General features: G+C 42.1%; 1 protein-coding gene across 4 annotated transcripts in view; it reads left to right on the top strand.

The window, feature by feature from the left end:
- Positions 1-22,455, top strand: part of SPAG16 (sperm associated antigen 16) — a 772,121-nt gene that overhangs the window by 462,722 nt on the left and 286,944 nt on the right. For all 4 annotated transcript variants that reach the window (XM_029068266.2, XM_029068265.2, XM_029068264.2 and 1 more), the window contains one exon: positions 16,195-16,260. In XM_029068266.2, the coding sequence (XP_028924099.1) occupies positions 16,195-16,260 (66 nt within the window). The remainder of the gene's footprint in view (positions 1-16,194; positions 16,261-22,455) is intronic.

The raw sequence follows: 22,455 nt of genomic DNA, 5'->3' as shown, positions 1-22,455 counted from the left end.
ATAATTATAGAATTTAAGCACTTATTGTGTGCCAGACACAGTGCTAAGTGCTGGGTTGTATATAAGCAAATCGGGTTGGACACAGTCCCTGTCCCCTGTGGGGCTAATAGTCTCAATCCCCATTTTACAGATGAGGTAACTGAGGCACAGAGAAGTGAAGTGACTTGCCCAAGGTAACACAGCAGACAAGTGGTAGAACCAAGATTAGAACCCATGACCTTCTGTGCTCTATCTACTACACCTTGCTGCTTCTTGATCGTGAATATAGAATAGAAGTCAAAGCCATGGGCCTCATTCTCCTGGAGTTTATATTCATTCATTCAATAGTATTTATTGAGCGCTTACTATGTGCAGAGCACTGTACTAAGCGCTTGGGATGAACAAGTCGGCAACAGATAGAGACAGTCCCTGCCGTTTGACGGGCTTACAGTCTAATCGGGGGAGACGGACAGACAAGAACAATGGCACTAAACAGCGTCAAGGGGAAGAACATCTCGTAAAAACAATGGCAACTAAATAGAATCAAGGCGATGTACAATTCATTAACAAAATAAATAGGGTAACGAAAATATATACAGTTGAGCGGACGGGTACAGTGCTGTGGGGATGGGAAGGGAGAGGTGGAGGAGCAGAGGGAAAAGGGGAAAATGAGGCTTTAGCTGCGGAGAGGTAAAGGGGGGATGGCAGAGGGAGTAGAGGGGGAAGAGGAGCTCAGTCTGGGAAGGCCTCTTGGAGGAGGTGATTTTTAAGTAAGGTTTTGAAGAGGGAAAGAGAATCAGTTTGGCGGAGGTGAGGAGGGAGGGCGTTCCAGGACCGCGGGAGGACGTGACCCAGGGGTCGACGGCGGGATAGGCGAGACCGAGGGACGGCGAGGAGGTGGGCGGCAGAGGAGCGGAGCGTGCGGGGTGGGCGGTAGAAAGAGAGAAGGGAGGAGAGGTAGGAAGGGGCAAGGTGATGGAGAGCCTTGAAGCCTAGAGTGAGGAGTTTTTGTTTGGAGCGGAGGTCGATAGGCAACCACTGGAGTTGTTTAAGAAGGGGAGTGACATGCCCAGATCGTTTCTGCAGGAAGATGAGCCGGGCAGCGGAGTGAAGAATAGACCGGAGCGGGGCGAGAGAGGAGGAAGGGAGGTCAGAGAGAAGGCTGACACAGTAGTCTAGCCGGGATATAACGAGAGCCCGTAGTAGTAAGGTAGCCGTTTGGGTGGAGAGGAAAGGGCGGATCTTGGCGATATTGTAGAGGTGAAACCGGCAGGTCTTGGTAACGGATAGGATGTGTGGGGTGAACGAGAGGGACGAGTCAAGGATGACACCGAGATTGCGGGCCTGCGGGACGGGAAGGATGGTCGTGCCATCCACGGTGATGGAGAAGTCTGGGAGCGGACCGGGCTTGGGAGGGAAGATGAGGAGCTCAGTCTTGCTCATGTTGAGTTTTAGGTGGCGGGCAGACATCCAGGTGGAGACGTCCCGGAGGCAGGAGGAGATGCGAGCCTGAAGGGAGGGGGAGAGGACAGGGGCGGAGATGTAGATCTGCGTGTCATCTGCGTAGAGATGGTAGTCAAAGCCGTGAGAGCGAATGAGTTCACCGAGGGAGTGAGTGTAAATGGAGAACAGAAGAGGGCCAAGAACTGACCCTTGAGGAACTCCAACAGTTAAAGGATGGGAGGGGGAGGAGGCTCCAGCGTAGGAGACCGAGAATGATCGGCCAGAGAGGTAAGAGGAGAACCAGGAGAGGACAGAGTCCGTGAAGCCAAGGTGAGATAAGGTACGGAGGAGGAGGGGATGGTCGACAGTGTCAAAGGCAGCAGAGAGGTCAAGGAGGATCAGAATGGAGTAGGAGCCGTTGGATATAACAGTTATATCCTGTTAGTATTATTCTAAAAAGTTATTATTATTCTGAGTCAATAACCCTAGCAGAGTAGCAGATAAAGCAAGCAGTATACTTGGACTCTCTGTTAATAATAATGATAATAGTAATTGTGATATTTGTTAAGTACTTACTATGTTCCAGGCACTATATTAAGAACTGGGGTAGATACAAGATAATCAGGTTGGACAATCCCTATCCCACATAGAGCTCCCAGTCTCAATCCCCATTTTACAGATGAGGTAATAGAGGAGCAGAGAAATGGAGTGATTTGCCCAAAGTCACATAGCAGACAAGAAGTAGAGCCAGAATTAGAACCTTCTGACTCCCAGGCCTGTGCTCTATCTACTAGGCCACACTGCTGCTCCGTTGCTGCATATTGGCCCACAAGTGATAAATGAAAAGAGGAAATTTTAACTGAGCTCACGCTATAACATTCTATGCTTGTCCATGCTGAATGTTCAAGGAGTAAAAGTATATGCAATACATTCAAGAGAGAATGGTAGTGTGTATTTTTTTACCTAAGAAGACTCACTTTCAATGTGGTGAAAGAAGTAAACTGGAGTTTTTCCTATGAATGCAAAAAGGATAAATAAAAATATAAAAGAAAATTACTAAACTGTCCCTTGATAACTAAATGGTTGATCATAAATTGAAGTGTCTATGCAAATGAAGTAAATAATTAAAAACCCCAAGAACAGCATTGACTAGGTGGTTGATGGCTGGCAATTAGAAAAGCTGAATTTTTAATGTGCATACATCTAAGGAGCCAGTAAAAATTAGCTCCCAGACTAATGGACTTGCCTTTCTTCACGGCAGAATTTTAATGAGAGTATTATTTATAACAGAGTCTGAGAACCAGGGGTACCCTTGCTTGGTATCATTTTTTACTCTTTGACACCCTATCCATTAAACTCTGAACTTCTTTGGAGAAGAATAATACTTTACGCACTGGGAAGCAAAGGTCAAAATGACCTCGGAAATTAGTCAGACTAAGTATAGTGTAAAGAGTTGTCACTTATAAGAAAAGAAATGATAAAGATTGTGTTGCAAAAAGTCTTTAATAGTGTGTACCCTTCTATGCTTCTTGAACTTAGGGAGTCCCTCCAAGTTCAGTTCTGGGTCGTCTTCTACTCTCCATCCACACCCACTCGCTGGGATAATTCATTCACTCCCATGGCTTTAAGTACCATCCTGTGTGGATGATTCCAAAATGTACATCAATAGCCCTGATCACTCTCCTTCTCTGCAGTCTCACATTTCCTCATGCCTTCAAAACATCTCTACTTGGATCTACCGCCAACACCTCAAATTTAACATGTCCAAAACAGAACTATGAATCTTACCACCCAAACCCTGTCCTCCTCCGACTCTATCACTGTAGACACAGCACCATCCTTCCCATCTCACAAGCCCGTAACCTTGGCATTATCCTTGACATCTCTCATTCAACCCACCTAGCCAAACTGTCCCTAAATCCTCTCTGTTCAGCCTTCACAATATAAGTAAAATTCACCCTTTCCTCTTCATCCCAAACTGCTACCAGGTTAATGCGAACACTTATCCTATCCCCTTCTTGCTGACCTCCCTGCATCCTGTCTTTCCCCACTCCTGTCCATACGTCACTCTGCCATAGGGATCACTTTTCTACAATAACATTAAGTTCATGTTTCCATCCTACTCAAGGAACTCCAGTGATTGCCCATCTACCTCTGCATCAATCAGAAATTCCTTACCATCAGCTTTAAAGCAATCACTCACCTTACCTGCTCCTGTCTTACCTCGTTACTCTCCTAAGACAACCCAGCAAACACACTTCACTCTTCTAATGCCAACCTACACACTATACCTTGATCTTGTCTATCTCACTGCCAACCCTCAGCCACATCCTGCCTTTGACCTAGAACACCTTCCCTCTTCTATCCATTTTACAGTCAATCTCCCCATCTTCAAAGTCTTATTGAAGGCACATCTCCAAGAGGCCTTCCCTGAATAAGCCCTCTCATTTTCTCTTCTCCCACTCCCTTCTGCATCACCGTTGCACTTGAATTTTCTCCCTTTATTCATCCCCCCTCAGCTCCACAGCATTTTCGTATATATTCATAATGTATTTTTATTAATGCCAGTCCCCCTCTCTAGACTGTAAGTTCATTGTGGGTAGAACATGTATACCACCTCTGTTATATTGTTATGCTGCACTCTCCCAAGAACTTAATACACTGCTCTCCACACAGTAAGCATTCAATAAATTTGACTGATTGATTGAGAAGCAGCCTGGCCTAATGGAAAGAGCATGGGCCTAGACATTAGAGGACCTGGGTTCTAATCTCAGCTTTCCCATTTATCTGTTGTGTAACCTTGGGCAAGTCACAACTTCTCCATGCCTCATTTTCTTTGTCTGTGTCCAACCTCATTATCGTGTATCAACCCCAGCATTTAGTTTAGTGTTTGGCACAGAGTTCAGTGCTTAACAAATATCATCCCCAAAGTGTTATTATGGTACCCTTAATAATAATCTGCCCCAAGTATTACCATTACAGGGTCAGACCAATGCTCCATCAAACCCTGTGTATCCTGTGTCTTAGAGAAGGAATTGGATATGCTTGAAGCAACTGTGTAATGATTGCCCTCCTGAATTTCCAACTAGGGTATGGGTTATATAACAAACTTATGGCTAACAATCAATCCGCACAATTTATTGAACAGTCAAGATAAGAAGACCACTGTAAATGCTTAGGATAGTACAACAAAAGTAAGAGACACAGTCCTCATCCTAAAGGAGCATGTCATCTAATAGGAGATGGGAAAAGACACAAATTATCTGCATGGAATTGGAGCAGAACAAAGAAATTTCTCTAACTGCTGATATAGCATTGAGATGGTGGGACAAATAGAAGAATAAATATGTAATGAATTAAAGTCAAAATACCTAAACCCCTGATAGACAGGAAATGTGCCTAGCAACTCTGCTGTATTGCATTCTCCCAAGTGCTTAGTACAATCCGCTGCACACAGAAAGCTTTCACTAAATATCATTGATTGATTGATCATAATAATAGTGGTTTGCTCAGCACCACTCACACTCTAATTCTTTTTTTATGGCATTCGTCAAGTGTTTACTATTTGCCAGGCACTGTATTAAGCCCTGGGATTGATACAAGCTAATCAGGTTGGACACAGTTCATGTCTCACTTGAGGCACAAAGTCTTAATCCCCATTTTACAGATGAGGAAACTGAGACACAGAAAGTAAAATGACTTGCCCAAGGCTACTCAGCAGACCAGCGGAAAATCTGGGATTAGAACCTAGGTCCTCTGACTCCCAGCCCCCTGCACTTTGTGCTAGGCCACACTACTTCCAATATTTCAGAGCCTGCCAATCATATTCCCGCTGGAGCAAAGAGTACAAGTAAGTATACAGGCATGACTGCAAGTTATTGCCAAGTATACCTATGGGTATTTTATATACAGGGTCAAATGTGGCCACAGCATGACACTGATGCTGTGATGTATTGCCATGATTGCCCTGGTAACTGCTGTTGTCCTTGTCCTCCACCTTATTTAGCCAGCTATTTTTCAGGACTTTCACAGGGATAATCCTCTTCAGGGAGCACCCCGGGTGGATCTCACTTTGGGCAGGGAATGTGTCTTTTTATTGTTATACTGTACTCTCCCAAGCACTTAGTACAGGGCTCTGCACGCAGTAAGTGCTCAGTAAATACAATTGAATGAATGAATCTAAGATTAGACACTTTTACCTCCTGATGGCATTGCCACTACAGGCCTTCCTCAGTTTACAGACTTGGGGCTGAAACCCAGGCCTTCTGTTTCTATTCATTCATTCAATAGTATTTATTGAGTGCTTCCTGTGGCTGTGCTCAGCTGTGTGACTTTGGGAAAGTCACTTGTCTTCTCTGTGCCTCAGTTACCTCATATGTAAAATGGGGATTAAGACTGTGAGCCCCACGTGGGACAACCTGATTATCTTGTATCTACCCCAGCACTTCGAATAGTGCTTGGCACATAGTAAGTGCTTAACAAATGCTAACATTATTATTATTATTCAGAGTACTATATTAAAGGCTTGGAAGACTAGAATATAACAATAAACAGACAGATTCCCTGCCCACAATGAGTTTACAGTTTGGGAAGGAGGGAGACAGATTTTAATCTAAATAAACAAATTACAGATATGTACATAAGTGCTGTGGGGTTAGGAAGGGGGAAGAAAAAAGGGAGCAAGTCAGGGTGATGCCAAAGGGAGGGGGAGAAGAGGAAAGAGTTGCAGGGGTGCTTAATCAGGGTTGGCCTCTTGGAGGAAATGTGCCTTCAATAAGGCTTTGAAGAAGGGGAGAGTAATTGTCAGATTTGAGGATGAGGGCATTCCAAGTCAAAGGGAGGATGTCGGTGACAAGATAGAAGAGATCGAGGCACAGTGATAAGATTAGCATTAGAGGAGCGAAGTGTGTGGGCTGGGTTGTAGTAGAAGAGTAGCAAGGTGAGGTAGGTGAGGGCAAGGTGATTGAGTGCTTTAAAGTCAGTGGTGATGAGTGTTTGTTTGATGCAGAGGTGGATGGGCAATTACTCTATTTTTGAGGAGTGAGGAAACGTGTCCTGAATGTTTTTGTAGAAAAATAATTTGGGCATTGGAGTGAAGTATGGACTGAAGTGGGTAGAGACCGGAGGCTGGGAGATCAGCAAGGAGGCTGATGCTGTAATTTAGGTGGGATAAAATGAGTTATTATGCTACAAGGTAGCAATTTGGATGGAGAAGAAAGGTAGCAGTTTGGATGGAGAGGAAAGTGTGGATTTTAACAATGCTGTGAAGGTGGGACCAGCAGGATTTCATGATAGATTGAATTTTCAGGTTGAATGAGAGAGAGGAGTCTAGGATAATAATATAATCTTTCTTGCCTCACACAAGCCCCTAACATTGGTGTTATCCTAGACTTCTCTCTAGTGATGGGAAAGTCAGGGGACTTCCAAGGACTGTGCTCTTTCCCCTGGAATCAAAGCATCGTGGTCTGTAACCATCTTAGGGGAAGCTGTAAAAAAAATGTGTTAAGGGTAGTTGCTGGGTTGATATGACCTGAAAAGGGGGAACTTAATTTGAGACTGACTCCTGAAGGAGTTGGGATTTCAGGTAGCTTTTGAATATGGGAAGAGCTGTGGTCTGACAAGCAGAAGAAAACAAGTGAGGCTATAGACAATAGATTGTTGCAAGGAACAGGAAAGAATACAGAAACATATTCAAATGATTCCTGGGTCAAACCAGTGATTTATTCAGCCTTTATTTTCTCTCTGAAAGTGGCAACAGGATGTTTGGAAGAATGATGTGATGATTGCCCTTGACATAAATATTCCTGGTTAGAGATGTGCTGCTCATTATATCTATATTTTCCCCCTACATTCTCAACTTTCCTCTAGTAAACCCTAAATTAACCTTTAGTCCATGAATAAATCCCAATTATTCTTCAACCTATTATATTGTTATTTTGAACTTGTACTTCTTCCTGAGCTAACTAGCTCCATATATTTACTTTAAACCATGTGAAGAGATGTGTCCTTTTATTTGCTTTGAACTTTGACCTCCAAGCATCAGTAGGTGCTTCTCCATCATGCTACTGGGATTTGCTGAACAATTTGGTTTTCACCTTGTCCACCGTCCTCATTGATTTGTAAGCTTTAGTCATAACCAACTTCAGCTTTCATCACTTGGCTATTTGATCTGTCTTTAAGACAGTGCTGGTCCTTTTTCTTAATCAGTTTTGGTTGTGCTTCTCATTATCACTGAGTGAGGATGGAGGGATTCTTACTTGTTGTCAGTGGCCAGAGCAGTGGGAGTAAAGGCTAAGCCTTTATAATTTGCTTTTTCTCTCCTTGTTCTCCTCTGCCTCCCCATCTCCCCTCACTTGGCCCTATCAGCCTTTAAAATTCCACAAAACTCCAACCTCTCCTCAACCACTGCAGCCTGCTACATGGTTCCCTTAATGATGATGATAATAATAATCGTGGTAGTTGTTATTCACTTACTGTTTGTTGAGCACTGTTCCAAGTTCTAGGTAGATACAAGGTAATCAGTTCAGACACAGTCCCTGTCCCACATGGGTCTCAATGTCTTAATCCCCATTTTACAGATGAGGTAACTGAGACACAGAGAAGTGAAGTAACTTGCCCTGTCCAGAAAGCAGTCTTGTAGCAGAGCCAGGATTAGAACCCACATTCCCTTGACTCCCAGGCTCGAGCTCTTGCTACATGGCCATGCTGTTTTGCCCAGGAGCCACAAAATCCAGCCATGCTGCTTTTCTTACGGTCTACACTACCCAGGAGCTGCAAAGTCCCACGGACAGGGGAATGAATATGGACTAGGTGAGAAGGTATGGGAAGTTTCACTTCTTCTGTCTTTCTCTCTTATAACCATAGCTATACTGTTAAGGTCTCGACCATCTACTTCTCTGTCAACCAGATTCTAAGGTTGAAACAATCCATCCAACAATCAATGATACTTTTTGAGCACTTACTGTGGGCAGAGCATTTTTCTAAGCACTTGGGAGACTACGATACTACAGAGTTAGTATCTAATGAACCCTGTGCTCAAGAAATTTACATTATAGTGAAATCACTCCCTTAAAGTTCAATCTCGGAACTCTTTGAGGTCCTCAAGGCAAGACCTTTATAAAGATCTAAAATATAAAGCAAGTGAAACTGGAACAAAACTTTTCTTTGTGGATATGCTTTGTTTACCTTCATCCAAACTCCCTATCATAAGGTTCTAGCAGAGTTGATAATGAATTCACAGTCATCAATAAATGAGTCACTGAATAGGAAGCACTCTTCTTCTATTCTATTCAAGCTTCCAAAAAGCACATCAAGCTAAAATGATAACAATAGGGTATTACTGCACAATTTTACTTGGATCTAGATACTTCAACTCAGAAGAATAATGAACCAAAGGGAGAAAAATATCCTGGAATCAAACTGCTCATCCAGGGAAGGTGAATTAGTCCTTCAGGGAAAATGGATGTTTAGTATTATAATTAGTTCTTAGATCCTAAATGGTGTTCTGATACCATGAATGGGAGATCATATTATTCCCAAATAATTCACCATGCCTCTCCATACGATCGGGTACAATTTTGAGGTTTTCTCCAATTTTCCCTTATTTTTCAGACATTTTCTTTTGGTGGCCAAAGGCACAAAGCAGGCATTTGATTTCTCTTATGAGAATTAATCAATTGATGGTATTTATTGAGTGCTTACTAGGTGCAGAGCTCTGTAGTAAGCACTTGGGAGAGTCCTGCTGTGAAGCAAGTTTATTTGCTTTCATGAGTTCAAAGAAAAAAATAACTTTTCCTTTCTTGTTGCTGTGCAGTGCGATGCAATCTTAGAGAAGTTTTAGAAAGTGTAAAATAACTGCAGTTTTTCCTCATTTAGAAGAATTTTACCTGAAACCTGCTTCTCAACTGAGTAATCTGTAGTTCATTCACAGTTTCATCTCAAATAGAGCTCTACAGATTTTGTTTCTTGTCTTCAAAACAGTAATGCCTTATATTAGAAAGTTGAGAAGTTTGTCTTTGCAGGGTGGTTTGGTTCTTATTGTTATTTGTTTCTAATTTTTTTTGCTAGTACTTCATGAATAGAAACACATAGTATCTGGGGGTTTCTTGTGCTCTTTCTTTCTCCAGAGTTTTTTAAAGTCTAATGTAGAAGTAGTAATTACAGTATAAGAATAAAAAATATAATTGTAGGAAATCCTTTTAGTTACCTCAGAAGGGACATTGGAGAAGCAGCGTGGCTTAGTGGAAAGAGCACGGGCTTTGGAGTCAGGGCTCATGAGTTCGAATCCCAGCTCTGCCACTTGTCGGCTGTGTGACTGTGGGCAAGTCACTTAACTTCTCTGTGCCTTAGTTCCCTCATCTGTAAAATGGGGATTAAGACTGTGAGCCCCACGTGGGACAACCTGATTCCCCTATGTCTACCCCAGCGCTTAGAACAGTGCTCAGCACATAGTAAGCGCTTAACAAATACCAACATTATTATTATTATTAGAACAGAAAAAAAAAATTTTTCTCTACTGGCAGTCATAACAACCAATGCTTAAGAATGCAGTAAAATCGATAACAAGCAATGTAAAACTATTTTCTGGCATGGGGGACTTGATTTTCAGATAAGGTAGTGGGTGATGTAGTGTAGGGTATAACAAAAAGAAAGAAGTTGCTGAATTCTAGTTTTTCCCTTTTCATCTACAAGTCGTTTTATTATCAGAATAAATCCAAGAGGGAATTGTATATGTACAGATTGTGATTAATGCAATGGCCTACTGATAATACTTGCACAGACCAATTTAAATAATTATCTCATCATATATAATATGACCCTACAATCCAAAGTGAATACACACACACATATATGTATATATATATACATATATTATCAGACACAATCCCTACCCACAACAAGAGTCTAGAGGGATGACTGACAGTCCCGTCCATACCATGGGCACACATTTTTGAAAATCTTGACATCTTTTATGTTTCTGGCATTTTTCTGCAGACTGGTGTCATAATGTGATTGTTACTTAGCAGTTAGAAAAAATATTTAGGACCTAATATTAAAATATTTTAATACGAATTTTTTGAAAATGTTTTTGTACAAAACATTACATCACAGATTCTAGTGTAAACTGGCACCATTAGTATTTTCAGTCATCTCCATATTTCAATATGTTTGATAAAAACTTGGTTGTCCTCCTTCTTCTGCAAAGGGAAGTGCCACTTAGAACCAGAGCTGCCCAGATGAAGTTAGCTGAGGGATAAAGAGAGGAGAGAAAGAGAAAGACAGAGAGAAAGACAGAGACAGAGTCAGGGAAAGAGAGACAGGGAGAGAGAGATGGGGAAACACAGAAACAGAGAGATGGCTCAACTCAGCTTGCTCCCCTTTTGTCATCAGGATACAGTCTCTCACTGTCACTATTGCTCTTGTGAGACCCTTTTTTGATATATTTTAAATTAAACTAAGCTTATGAATTCCCTCAAAGGGATCTCAGCATTTTGTTTGGTAATTTGCAAACCCAAAGAAGGCTAGATGTATTTAGAATATTGAGAATGACCCCTAGGGTTCATTTTTTTCAGTGGTATCTATGTAAAGACACTCATCTTGGAAAAAAACTTTCTTTAACCATGGCTGCTCCTAAACTCAGTAACCATCTAATAAATAAAATTGCCATATTGCATTTTCTCATGCTTGTACATTTCTCTAAATGCTTCACTGATGCTTTATAAGGTGGCCCAGTTGTTTTTACGAGATGTTCTTCCCCTTGACTCTATTTATTGCCATTGTTCTTGTCTATCTGTCTCCCCCGATTAGACTGTAAGCCCGTCAAACGGCAGGGACTGTCTCTATCTGTTGCCGACTTGTTCATTCCAAGAGCTTAGTACAGTGCTCTGCACATAGTAAGCGCTCAATAAATACTATTGAATGAATGAATGAATAGAAATTCACCTAGGAGGGAATTCTAGATGTTAATGTCCCTATTGTTTTTATTGAAAGGGCTTTGTGGATGGCAGTTTTAGAAATCCAGGTGTTTGGCACAGCACAGGAAGGTGGGATTCATTTTCATCTCAAGAACAAAGTTAAAGAAAAGTGTTTTTTCAACTTCCTCTAATTCATGAAATATTGGTTCTTGAGTCAGATTTTGTTACAGTATCTGAAAGCCCTAAAATTGACTTCAAATTAGAACAAATTAGGATCATTATGGCCTACTGTAAAGAGCCCAAGTCTGGGAGTCTGAGAAATGGGTTTTAATCCTAGATCTGCCACTTGCCTGCTGTGGGACTTTGGGCAAGTCACTTAATCACTCTGTGCCTCAGTTACCTCCTCTGAAAAATGGGGATGAAGACTTTGAACCCTATGTGGTTTAGGGACACTGACCAACGTGATTATCTTGTTTCTACCCTAGCTCTCAGTTAGAGGCCTGGATTATAGTAAGTGCTTAACAAATACCATTAAAAACAACAACAAAACATCATTTGAATACGGAAATCTTTCCTAGTGTACAGATTTGTAGTTTATAAGAAATATCAGTGCAAAAACCTGGTTGATATAATATTGAGTGAGATCTCACTCAAAAGGTTAATTTACTCTTAGCTAAAGAACATTGATTTACCTTTACATATACTGCTTCATTGTACAGATAACTAAGCCTTGCCCTTCCTTAGTAATGAAATGGTGATGGTATTAGTGTTCTGCTACTGGTGTTCTTTTTAACCTTTATTACTTTCATTTTAGTAAATAATGCATTTCCCTTTTGGAGTTGTGTAGAATCAGTCCTAATTGATTTCTTTAACAGCATTTCTTATTTGTGTCTGAGACCATTTTTAATTAGCCACAAGGCTCCCACACAGGGCAGGTTGAGAAAACAGTCACAGCGTGAGTCCCCGGGTGATGTAAAAATGGCCTGAGAGGTCTTTGGCACAATTAGATTTTCATTAACTGGGGAAATTCCATATTGCATGTCAATACAGTCACAGCCTTTTCTCAAAAACTGCAATATAAACAGTGGCCAACTAGCTGAATTGGTGGAATTTGAGACTCTTTGTATTGGGCTAGTGAGCTCTAACCCCACAGTGGCCATCTTTAGTGGGCAACCTCTATCCTCTAATAATAATAATGATAATTAGAGTACTTGTTAAGCACTTACTATGTACCAAGCACTGTTCTAAGCACTGAGGGAAATCAGGTTGAACTCAGTCCTGATGGCTCACAGTCTTAATCCTCATTTTACAGATGAGCTAACTGAGGCACAGAAAAGAAAAAGAAGCTTGCCCTACATCACACAGAAGACAAGCAGTAGAGTTAGGATTAGAACCCAAGTCCTTCTGACTCCCAGGCCTATGCTCTATCCACTAAGCAATGCTGCTGCTCTGGGATACTGGGTAGTTCTCAAAGACAGCAAACATCCTCCAAGGAAGGCCTATTTCCTCCAGGTTTCCTTTGCCATTACCAGAGACAGAGTGCTAGTACGGGTGAACCATTAGACTGGCTGAGTAATAGACAAATGTATTGTTATCTATCAAGATGCTTGTTAAAAAATAGAGGTTAAGAGGATTTGAGAGTTTGCATCCTTTCCTCATGTATTCATTTAATATTATTTAATGAGGATCTACTGTGTGCAAACCCCTTACTAAGCCCTGAGAAAAAAATTCACCCCCGAGAGGCTCACAGTCTAAGAATAGTGGGAGCAAAAGAGGTTGGCAGCAGACACAGAAGGAAAGATGAAAACATAAAACACAAAAGCAACATAACAGACATGGACAGTAATAAATTCAAGATCAATAAAGCACTGTGGCTAGAGGAGCTGAGTTTTGAGCTCCTGATGGCGCGGGCAAGCAGTTACAAAATCACAGCCACAACCACTGACACAGCCATAGTCTTTCCAACATTTTAGAAGTTGTGGATGCCTAATCCTGGCTTCTGGTTGGAGAAGGGACTGATGGGAGTTCCAGATAGCATGAGGGCAGGCTCATTACAAAAGCACACATCAGCAGTCCAGTATTAAAGGCACTGTGACTGTTTCTTCAGTTTGCCCAGTGTGGGAGCCATGTGGCTAATGGAAAACAAAGAAAAGTTATTTGTGGAAGAGACTGAACAACTCAATCACCGGGTATCCCTGTTAGAAGTTCAGTTTATAAAGAAAGTTCAGTTTATGAAGGCAGTTTGTTAAATCAACGCTAGTAATCAATTGGCATGGAGGTCCAGAGACCAGAATTTTACTGCTCCTGTCCTTTTTAGTGACCCTGTTACGATACTTCCCCACTCTATGCTGGTATTCAATTTGTAAAGTTTCAGTAGTTATTCATCCCTACTTCTAGCCCCACGGCACGTAGGTACAGATCTGAAATTTATTTATATTAATGTCTGTCTCCCCCTACAGACTGTCTGCTCACTGTGGGCAGGGAATTGTGTCTGTTTATTATTATATTGTACTCTCCAGTACAGTGCTTTGCACACAGTAAGCACTCAATAAATGTGATTGAAGGAACGAATGAATGAGTGAATGATGGATTTATTCACATATGTGAATAAGGTCAAACATGGCCCGCCCCAACAAGACCTCACTAGCACATCCTTGTTTTGTGATATCTCCCCTGCTTATTATTCATTTTTCTGCCATTTGCCTCACCTTGCTTATGTCTCTCTAACAGCCACCTCAGCTTTCCAGCCAGTAGGGGCCCTTCCCTTGCCCACCCCCACAATGCCTTCATTCCCTTTGGAGTTGGACTCCAGCAAGGATGGGCTCTTGCCTTAGAATGGCTGTGTTTGAAAAGGTCTTGTCTATGACCCTCTCTTTCCATTTCATGTTAAAAATAGCTCATAGTAGGGCAGTAGTGTGGAGGAAAACACAATAGGACTGAATATGTATGTTCAAAAGGCCAAATGGATGTCTGTGGCCCAAGGCCAGAGGAAGGATGGCGAGAGACGAGGAAACCACTCTGTCCCCTTGTCAATCAGATCTCTGCACAGGCTGTGACGACCACAGGAACACAGGGCATTGCCACTGTTTGCCATCCACACTGGCCCTGTGGTCCATTTCCCCCATATCCAAGTGTCATGGCCATCTCTTAGGTGTTCAGGCTTCAAAGCGTGATGAGGTTTTCAAAGGGGACTGAGAGACTAGACTGTATTTTGGTAGTGTGTTCTGTGAGAGGAAAGTGTATCATGTGCATAAATCAAAGTTTCTTAATTCATCTAAAAAAAACCCCAAACAAACAAGCCATCTGCTCGATGCAGAGAATAATGGGTAACAATTAGAGTTTTTTGAATAGGGAGAGATGTATGCTCAATGATGTTTTAGAAAGATGTTGCAGAAAGCAAGTGAAGTGAGCACTGCAGAAGGCAATGCTGGTGATAGGGAGACTGGTGAGAAGGCTAATTCAGTTGTCCAGGATAGGCTGTGCACCTGGCTTAGGGTGTGGGCCATTTAGATAAAGAGGAGGGGGCAGACCCAGGAAATAGTGCTGAAGAAACCACACAGGACTGAATTTAAATGTTGAAAGGATTGCACAGTGTTAAGGGAAATAATTATAGAGAAGCAGCGTGATTTAGTAGAAAGATCCCAGGCTTGGAAGTCCGAGGTCATAGATTCTAATGCTGACTCCACCACTTGTCAGTTATGTGATTTGGGGCAAGTAATTCAACTTCTCTGTGCCTCAGTTACCTCATCTGTAAAATGGATATCAAGACTGTGAGCCCCAAGTGGGACAACCTGATAACCTTGTATCTATCCCAGTGTTTAGAATGGTGCTTGGCACATAGTAAGTGCTTAACAAATGCCATTGTTATTATTATTATTATGGTATTTAGTAAGCTCCTACTTTGTGCTAAAGCACTATACCAAGCACTTGGAAGGATACAACCCTACAGCACTTCTGTACGTAACCAAAATTCAATATATTTGGATTAAGATCTGTCTCCTCATCTAACCTATAAACTCGTTTTAGGCAGGGAACATGTCTGCCAACTCTGCTATATTGTTTTCTCCCAGGTGCTTAGTAGAGTGCTCTAGACACAGTAAGTGCTCAATAAATACCAGTGTTGATGATGTGGGGTAATAAATTTAGATACAATCTGATACCTAAATTGTGGATTTCTGGGACAGGTAGGACTGTAGAATGAAGTACTAACAACCGCCCGCAGTACCTAACGTATTTGTTGCCATTCTCAACACTTCTGTATATCTGTATACTCAATTGTGCACTGATTATCTATGATTGTTATTCTTCTAATTGTTGTATTGTTAAGTGCTTCCTATGTGTCAAGCCCTGTTCTAAATGGTGGTGTAGATTCAAGTTAATCAAGTCAGACACAATCCCTCTCCCACAACATGGTTTACAGTCTACACTTTAATCTCTTTATGGCCAAGGAATGTGTTTGCCAACTCTGTTACATTATACTTTCACAAACACTTAGTATAGTGCTCTGCACATAGTCAGCACTCATTTAATACCATTGACTAATTAAACAGTAGAGAGAACAGAGGTTGAGCCTTCACTTTACGGGTGAGAAAACTAAGTGGCTTGCCCAGACCTGAGCTTAGAATCATGCTCTTTCCACTAGGTCACAGTGTACCTCACTTATCACATATTCTATTAATAAATATTGTAAAATTTGTATTTCCCATTAAAGTTTAAGTTCCTTGTGGGCCAGGGATATCCCTTTTTCCTGTAGCATCTTCCCAAATGCTTAGTGCACTGCACTGCATCTCCTTTTTTTCCTTTTCATTTTGCAAAGTGCACCTTTTTTCAATTTTGTGTTTTGTTTTTGTTTCCTTAGGGGCTCTGTGCGCACACTTTCTATGGACACATGCATTCCTGCAATGATGCCTCATTCAATATGAAGGTAGGTTCAGCCCTTCAGTGCTGCAGATACATCTGCTTTTGTGTACTGTCCGTGATTTGATTTAGAAAGCAGAATTTCAAAGGGCAAGAGTGGTCTAGGGTAACTAGGGAAGCAATCCATACCACACGAATAAAGATGGGAAATGATTGCTCACATGCAGGAAGAGAAGAAAAAATATCTTGGCCAAGAATCAGTCATATGCAGGATCGTTTCTGGATTAAAAAAACATCCTGGGAGAAGACTAGCCTCTGGTGTTTTTGGAGGTGATGAACTGCAATTTTGCATCATGCCCATACCCTCTAGAAGTCTGGAAAGCTCAATCATATCCCGTTTCAGTCTTGAATTTTCCAGGTCTGAATCTTAATATCTTCAGTTCAGTTCAAAACCTTTTCCATCTTTCTAATGATCTTGATTGTCCTTCTCTGTACCTTCCCCAACCCTAAAATGTCCTTTTGAAAAATGCAGTGATCAGATCTGCATGCTGATCTACCCGGTGTTCCATAATGACCAAAGACTGCTTTTGGTTTTGCATTCTATACCCTTCTTGATGACAGTTACCATTTAGGTGACCTTTTGGGCATTTTTTAAACTGCTTCAGAGGAGCAGTCTGCAGTGACTCAGAGGTGCCTTTCCTCTGATGCCCAAGATTATGTTGTTTTTGAGGTTGTTTTTCCCTAGGGGTTATGCTTCACTCTCACACTGTGACTCATCTGACAAACTATGGCTCACTCAGCTTTAAAAGGTATATCCATATCCTTTTTCCTATGTATATGGCATTTGGCTGAATGTCTTCTGCAAGTTTGAATATTTCTCAGCACTAGTCTATTTTTCAGATGCATTTTGAAGATTAATCAATGGTATTTATTGAGCACCTACTATGAGCAAAGCAATGTACTAAGCATTTGAGTGAGTACAAAACAACAGAGTTGGTAGGCTCATTTCCTACCAGCAAGGGGTTTACAATTTAGTGGAGGAGAACAATCTAGTAGGAGGAATGTTAAAGAAAATCTATATTAGAGTGATGAGCTCTGAAGGACCCCACTTTCCCATCTAGCAGTCAGTCAGTCAGTCATATATACTGAGCACTTACTGTGTGCAGAGCACTGTATGAAATTCATTCATTCATTCACTCAATCATATTTAATAATAAAAATAATAATAATAATGTTGGTATTTGTTAAGCGCTTACTATGTGCAAAGCACTGTTCTAAGCACTGGGATAGATACAGGGTAATCAGTTGTCCCACGTGAGACTCACAGTCTTCATCCCCATTTTCCAGATGAGGTAACTGAGGCAAAGAGAAGTTGAGTAACTTGCCCACAGTCACACAGCTGACAAGTAGCAGAGCAGGGATTTGAACCCATGACCGCTGACTCCCAAGCCTGTGTTCTTTCCACTGAGCCACGCTGCTTCTCATAATAATAATTATGGTATTCATTCATTCATTCATTCATTCAATAGTATTTATTGAGCACTTACTATGTGCAGAGCACTGTACTAAGCGCTTGGAATGAACAAGTCGGCAACAGATAGAGACAGTCCCTGCCATTTAACAGGCTTACAGTCTAATTAAATGCTTACTCTGCGCTGAGCACTGTTATGAATGCTGGGATAGATACAGGGTAATCAGATTGCCCCACGTGGGGCTCACATTTTTTAATCCCCATTTTTCCAGATGAGGTAACTGAGGCACAGAAAAGTTAAGTGACTTGCCCAAAGTCACACAGCAGACAAGTGGCAGGGCCGGGATAAGAATCCTTGATCTCTGACTCCCAAGCCGGTGCTCTTTTCACTAATCCTTGCTGCTTCTCTTGAGTGCTCACTGTGTGCTTGCTTGGGAAAGTACAGTAAAACAATAAAGCAGACATTCTCTGCCCACATGAGCTTACAGTCTAAATGCCCCTTTACTCCACTGAGACAGCATTTTTTAAGGTCACCAATGATCTTCTCATAGCTAATCAATCAATTGTATTTATTGAGTGCTTTCTGTGTGCACACCACTATACTAAGAGCTTGGGAGAGTACAATATAAGAGTTGGTAGACATGTTCTCTGCTCACATAGAGCTTACAGTCTAGAAGGGGAGACAGACACTAATGTAAATAAATAATTTATATATATGTCCATAAGTGTACCCTCTCAGGATCACACTTGGAGAGTTTCCAGGACTCTACCAGTCTCAGCTATGGGAGGGTCAGGCAGAGTCAGACCCATTCCATTCCTAACTTGGGCAGTGGCTACTGAGTGGAAGGCAATCTGCTACAAGTCAAAACTCACCTGAGCTGGGCAGCAGCAGCATGGGAGAGTTGAGGGTGGAGGCTAAAGTTTACTGCACAGAAGAAAGGACTGGTAAACCAATTCCCTATTTTTACCAAGAAATCTCTATGGATACACTATTCAAACAATTGCAGGTGGAGGTGGGGCATACTGGGAGAGATGCATCCATGGAGTCACTATGGGTTGGAGATGACTTGTCAGCATAAATCCAGACAAGACATAAGTGCAATGGGCTGAGGGAGGGGTAAATAATGAGTCCAAATCCTAGTGCAAGGGCAACACAGAAGGGAGTGGGAGAAGAGGAAATGAGGCCTTAGTTGGGGAAGGTGTCTTGGAGTAGATATGTTTTTAATAAGACTTTGAAGGAGAGGAGAGTGAACATTGTCACATGTGAAGGGGGGGGGGGGGAGTTTCAGGCCAGAGGCAGGATTTGGGCAAGGGGTTGGCAGTGAGATAGATGAGACTGAGGTACAGTGAGTAGGTTGCCATTAGAGGAGTGAAGTGGGCAGAGAGGAGGAGGGGGCAAGATGATTGAGTTCTTTAAAGCCTATGGCACAGTGTTTATAAGACAAATTTCTAAGCTAAGTCCTTTTGCCTGCTTTTGGCACCATTCCTCACTTTTTTCTTCTGGAAACACTAATGTCACCTTGGTTTCAAAAGCACAGTTATCACCTAATAATCATCCTCCTTCTCAGACCATTTTTTATCACTCTCATTTGCTGGTTCCACTTTCCCGTCTCGCTCCTCACTGTAGGGCATCCTGCAACATTTTACTTTGGATCCCTTATTTTTCCCACTCCAGGTACTGGAAAGCTCATTGACTCACACAAATTTAGCTGTTTATATTCATTCATTCAATCATATTTATTTAATGAAAACTGTGTGCAGAGCACTGTACTAAATGTTTGGGAGAGTACAGTATAAACAGTAAAATGACACATTCCCTGCCAACAACAAGCTTACAGTCTAGAGGAGGAAACAATATAAATAAGTAAATGGCAGATATGTACATAAGTGCTGGGGGGCTAAGAGAGGGATTGAACAAAGGGAGCAAGTCAGGACATTGCAGAAGGGAGTGGAAGGAGAAGAAGGGGAGGCTTAGTCAGGTAACGTCTTTTGAGGTAGATGTGCTTTCAATAAGGCTTTGAAGCAGAGGAGAGTAAATGTCTGTCAGACTTGAGGAGGGAGGGTGTTTCAGGCCAGAGTCAGGATGTGGGTGGGGGTCAGTGGCAAGATAGAAGAGATCGAGGCACAGTGAGAATATTTGCTTTAGAGGAGCAAAGTGTGTGGGTTGGGCAGTAGTAGGAGAGTAGCAAGGTGAGTTAGGAGGGGACAAGGTGGCTGAGTGCTTTAAAGCCATTGGTGAGGAGTTTTTGTTTGATGCAGAGGTGGATGGGTAACCATCGGAGTTTTTTTAGGCATGGGGAAACATGTCTTGAATGTTTTTGAAGAACAATAATCTGGGCAGCAGATTGAAGTAAGGACTGGAGTGGGGAGAGACATGAGGTTGGGAGGTCAGCAAGGAGGCTGATGGAGTAATCAAGGCTGAAGAGGACAAGTGACTGTATTAACATGGTAGCAGTTTGGATGGAGGGGAAAGTAGGAATTTTAGCGATGTTTGAAAGGATGAACTGGCAGGATTTCTTGATCGATTGAATATATGGGGTGAATGATAGAGAAAAGTCAAGGATAATGCCAAGGTTCATTCATTCATTCAATAGTATTTATTGAGTGCTTACTATGTGCAGAACACTGTACTAAGCGCTTGGAATGTACAAATCGGCAACAGATAGAGACAGTCCCTGCCCTTTGAAGGGCTTACAGTCTAATCAGGGGGGACAGGCAGACAAGAACAATGGCAGTAAATAGAGTCAAGGGGAAGAACATCTCATAAAAACAATAGCAAATAAATAGAATCAGGGTGATGTACATCTCATTAAACAAAATAAATAGGGTGATGAAGATATAGCTTGCAAGACAGGAAGTGTAGTGGTGCATTCTTCAGTGATGAGGAAGTTATGGAGAGGAGACCATATGGTAGGTAAGATTGTTTTGGACATGTTAAGCTTGAGGTGATGGGAAGACATCCAAGTAGAGATGTCTTGAAGACAAAAGGAAATGTGAGATTGCAGAGAGGGAGAGTGGTCAGGGCTGGATATGTAGTTTTGGGTATCATCTGCATAAAGGTGGTAGTTGAAGTCATGGGGGCAAATAAGTTCTCCATGGGAGTGGGTGTAGATGGAGAATAGAAGGGGAACCGTAACTTAATCTTGAGATCTCCCCACAGTTAGGAGATGGGAGGCAAAGAAGGAGTCTGTGAAGGAGACTGAGAATGAGCAGCCACAGAGATAAGTGGAGAACCAGGAGAAGGGGGTGGTTCATGGTGTTGAAAGCAGCTGAGAGGTCAAGGAGGATTAGGATGTAGTAGAGGTCATTGTATTTGGCAAGAAAGAGATCATTGGTGACCTTTGAGAGGGTGGTTTCTGTGGAGTAAAAGGAATGGAATCCAGATTGGAGGGGTGCAAGGAGAGAACTGGGGGAGAAGAATTTGAGACAACGGGTGTATTCCTCTTGCTCAAAGAGTTCGGAAAGGAATGGTAGAAGGGAGATGTGGCAATGACTGGAGGGAGCTGAGGGGTTCATGGAGGGATTTTTGGGGAAAGGGGAGTCATGGGCATGTTTGAAACTAGAGGGGAAGAAGCTATCGGAGAGTGAACAGTGGAAGATGGCTGTTAGGGAGGGAAAAAGGAGAGGGCAAGTGTTTAGATTAGGTCTGAAGGAATGGGGTCGAATGTGCAGGTGGAGGGGGTGGATTTTGACAGAAGGCAGGAGATCTCCTTTAGAGATACTGCCAGGAAAGATGGGTGAGTTGAAGAGAAGGAAGAAGAGGGGAGGGACTGAGGAGGAATAGGGGAAATTTTAGGGAGATCTTACCTGATAATAATAATACTAATAATATTTTTATGGTACTTATTAAGCACTTATTATGGAACAAGCACTATTCTAACCGCTGGGGTAGATACAAGTTAATCAGGTTGGACACAGTCCCTGTCCCACCTGGGGCTTACAGCCTTAATCCACACTTTGCAAATGAGGTAACTGAGGCCCAGAGAAGTGAAATGACTAGTCCAAGGTCACACAGCAGACATGTGGAGGAACGGGTATTAGAACCCAAGTCCCACTGACTCCCAGGCCCATGCCCGTATTGACTAAGTCATGCTCCTTCTCAGTGTCAGTTTTCTATATAGATGATTCCAAAATCCACCTCATGTGGCCTGGACTCTTTCCTCCTATAAGTATTGCCTTTCCTTTTGACTAAAGGATGTCTCCACATTGATTCCCTATTGACACATGATCATATCTAAACCTCAACTCTACATCTTCCCTACATCTTCTCAATCCCCATTCCTCCTCCTACTATTACCCTCTCTATCAACACCACCACCCTCCTTCTTCCCTGGGAAGCCTGAAACTTTGGTGTTATCTTTGATTCCTGATATACTTCACATTCACTTTCACCTTTATAGCATAACCCATTCACTAAATCCTGCATATTCTTTTTCCATAATATTTCTCAGATCAGTGCCTCCTTTTCGCTGTATCAGCCACCAACCTGGTTGCCATTCAGGTCATCATCTAGCTATAATACTCAGCTTTCTCACTGTTCTCTCTGCTTCTTTGATCTTAGAGAAGCAGCATGGCAGTAGAAAGGGCATGGGCTTGAGAGTTAGAGTATGTGAATTCTAATCCCGGCTCTGCCACTAGTCTGCTGTATGACTTTGGACAAGTCACTTAACTTCTTTGTGCCTCAGTTACCTCATCTGTAAAATGGGGATTGAGACTCCTGTGAGCTCCACATGGGACAACCTGATTACCTTGTATCTACCCCAGCTTTTAGAACAGTGCATGGCAAATAGT

The sequence above is a fragment of the Ornithorhynchus anatinus genome, chromosome 7 (assembly GCF_004115215.2).
Source record: "Ornithorhynchus anatinus isolate Pmale09 chromosome 7, mOrnAna1.pri.v4, whole genome shotgun sequence".
Lineage (NCBI taxonomy): Eukaryota > Metazoa > Chordata > Mammalia > Monotremata > Ornithorhynchidae > Ornithorhynchus > Ornithorhynchus anatinus.
This window is presented reverse-complemented; position numbering and strand designations above follow the sequence as displayed.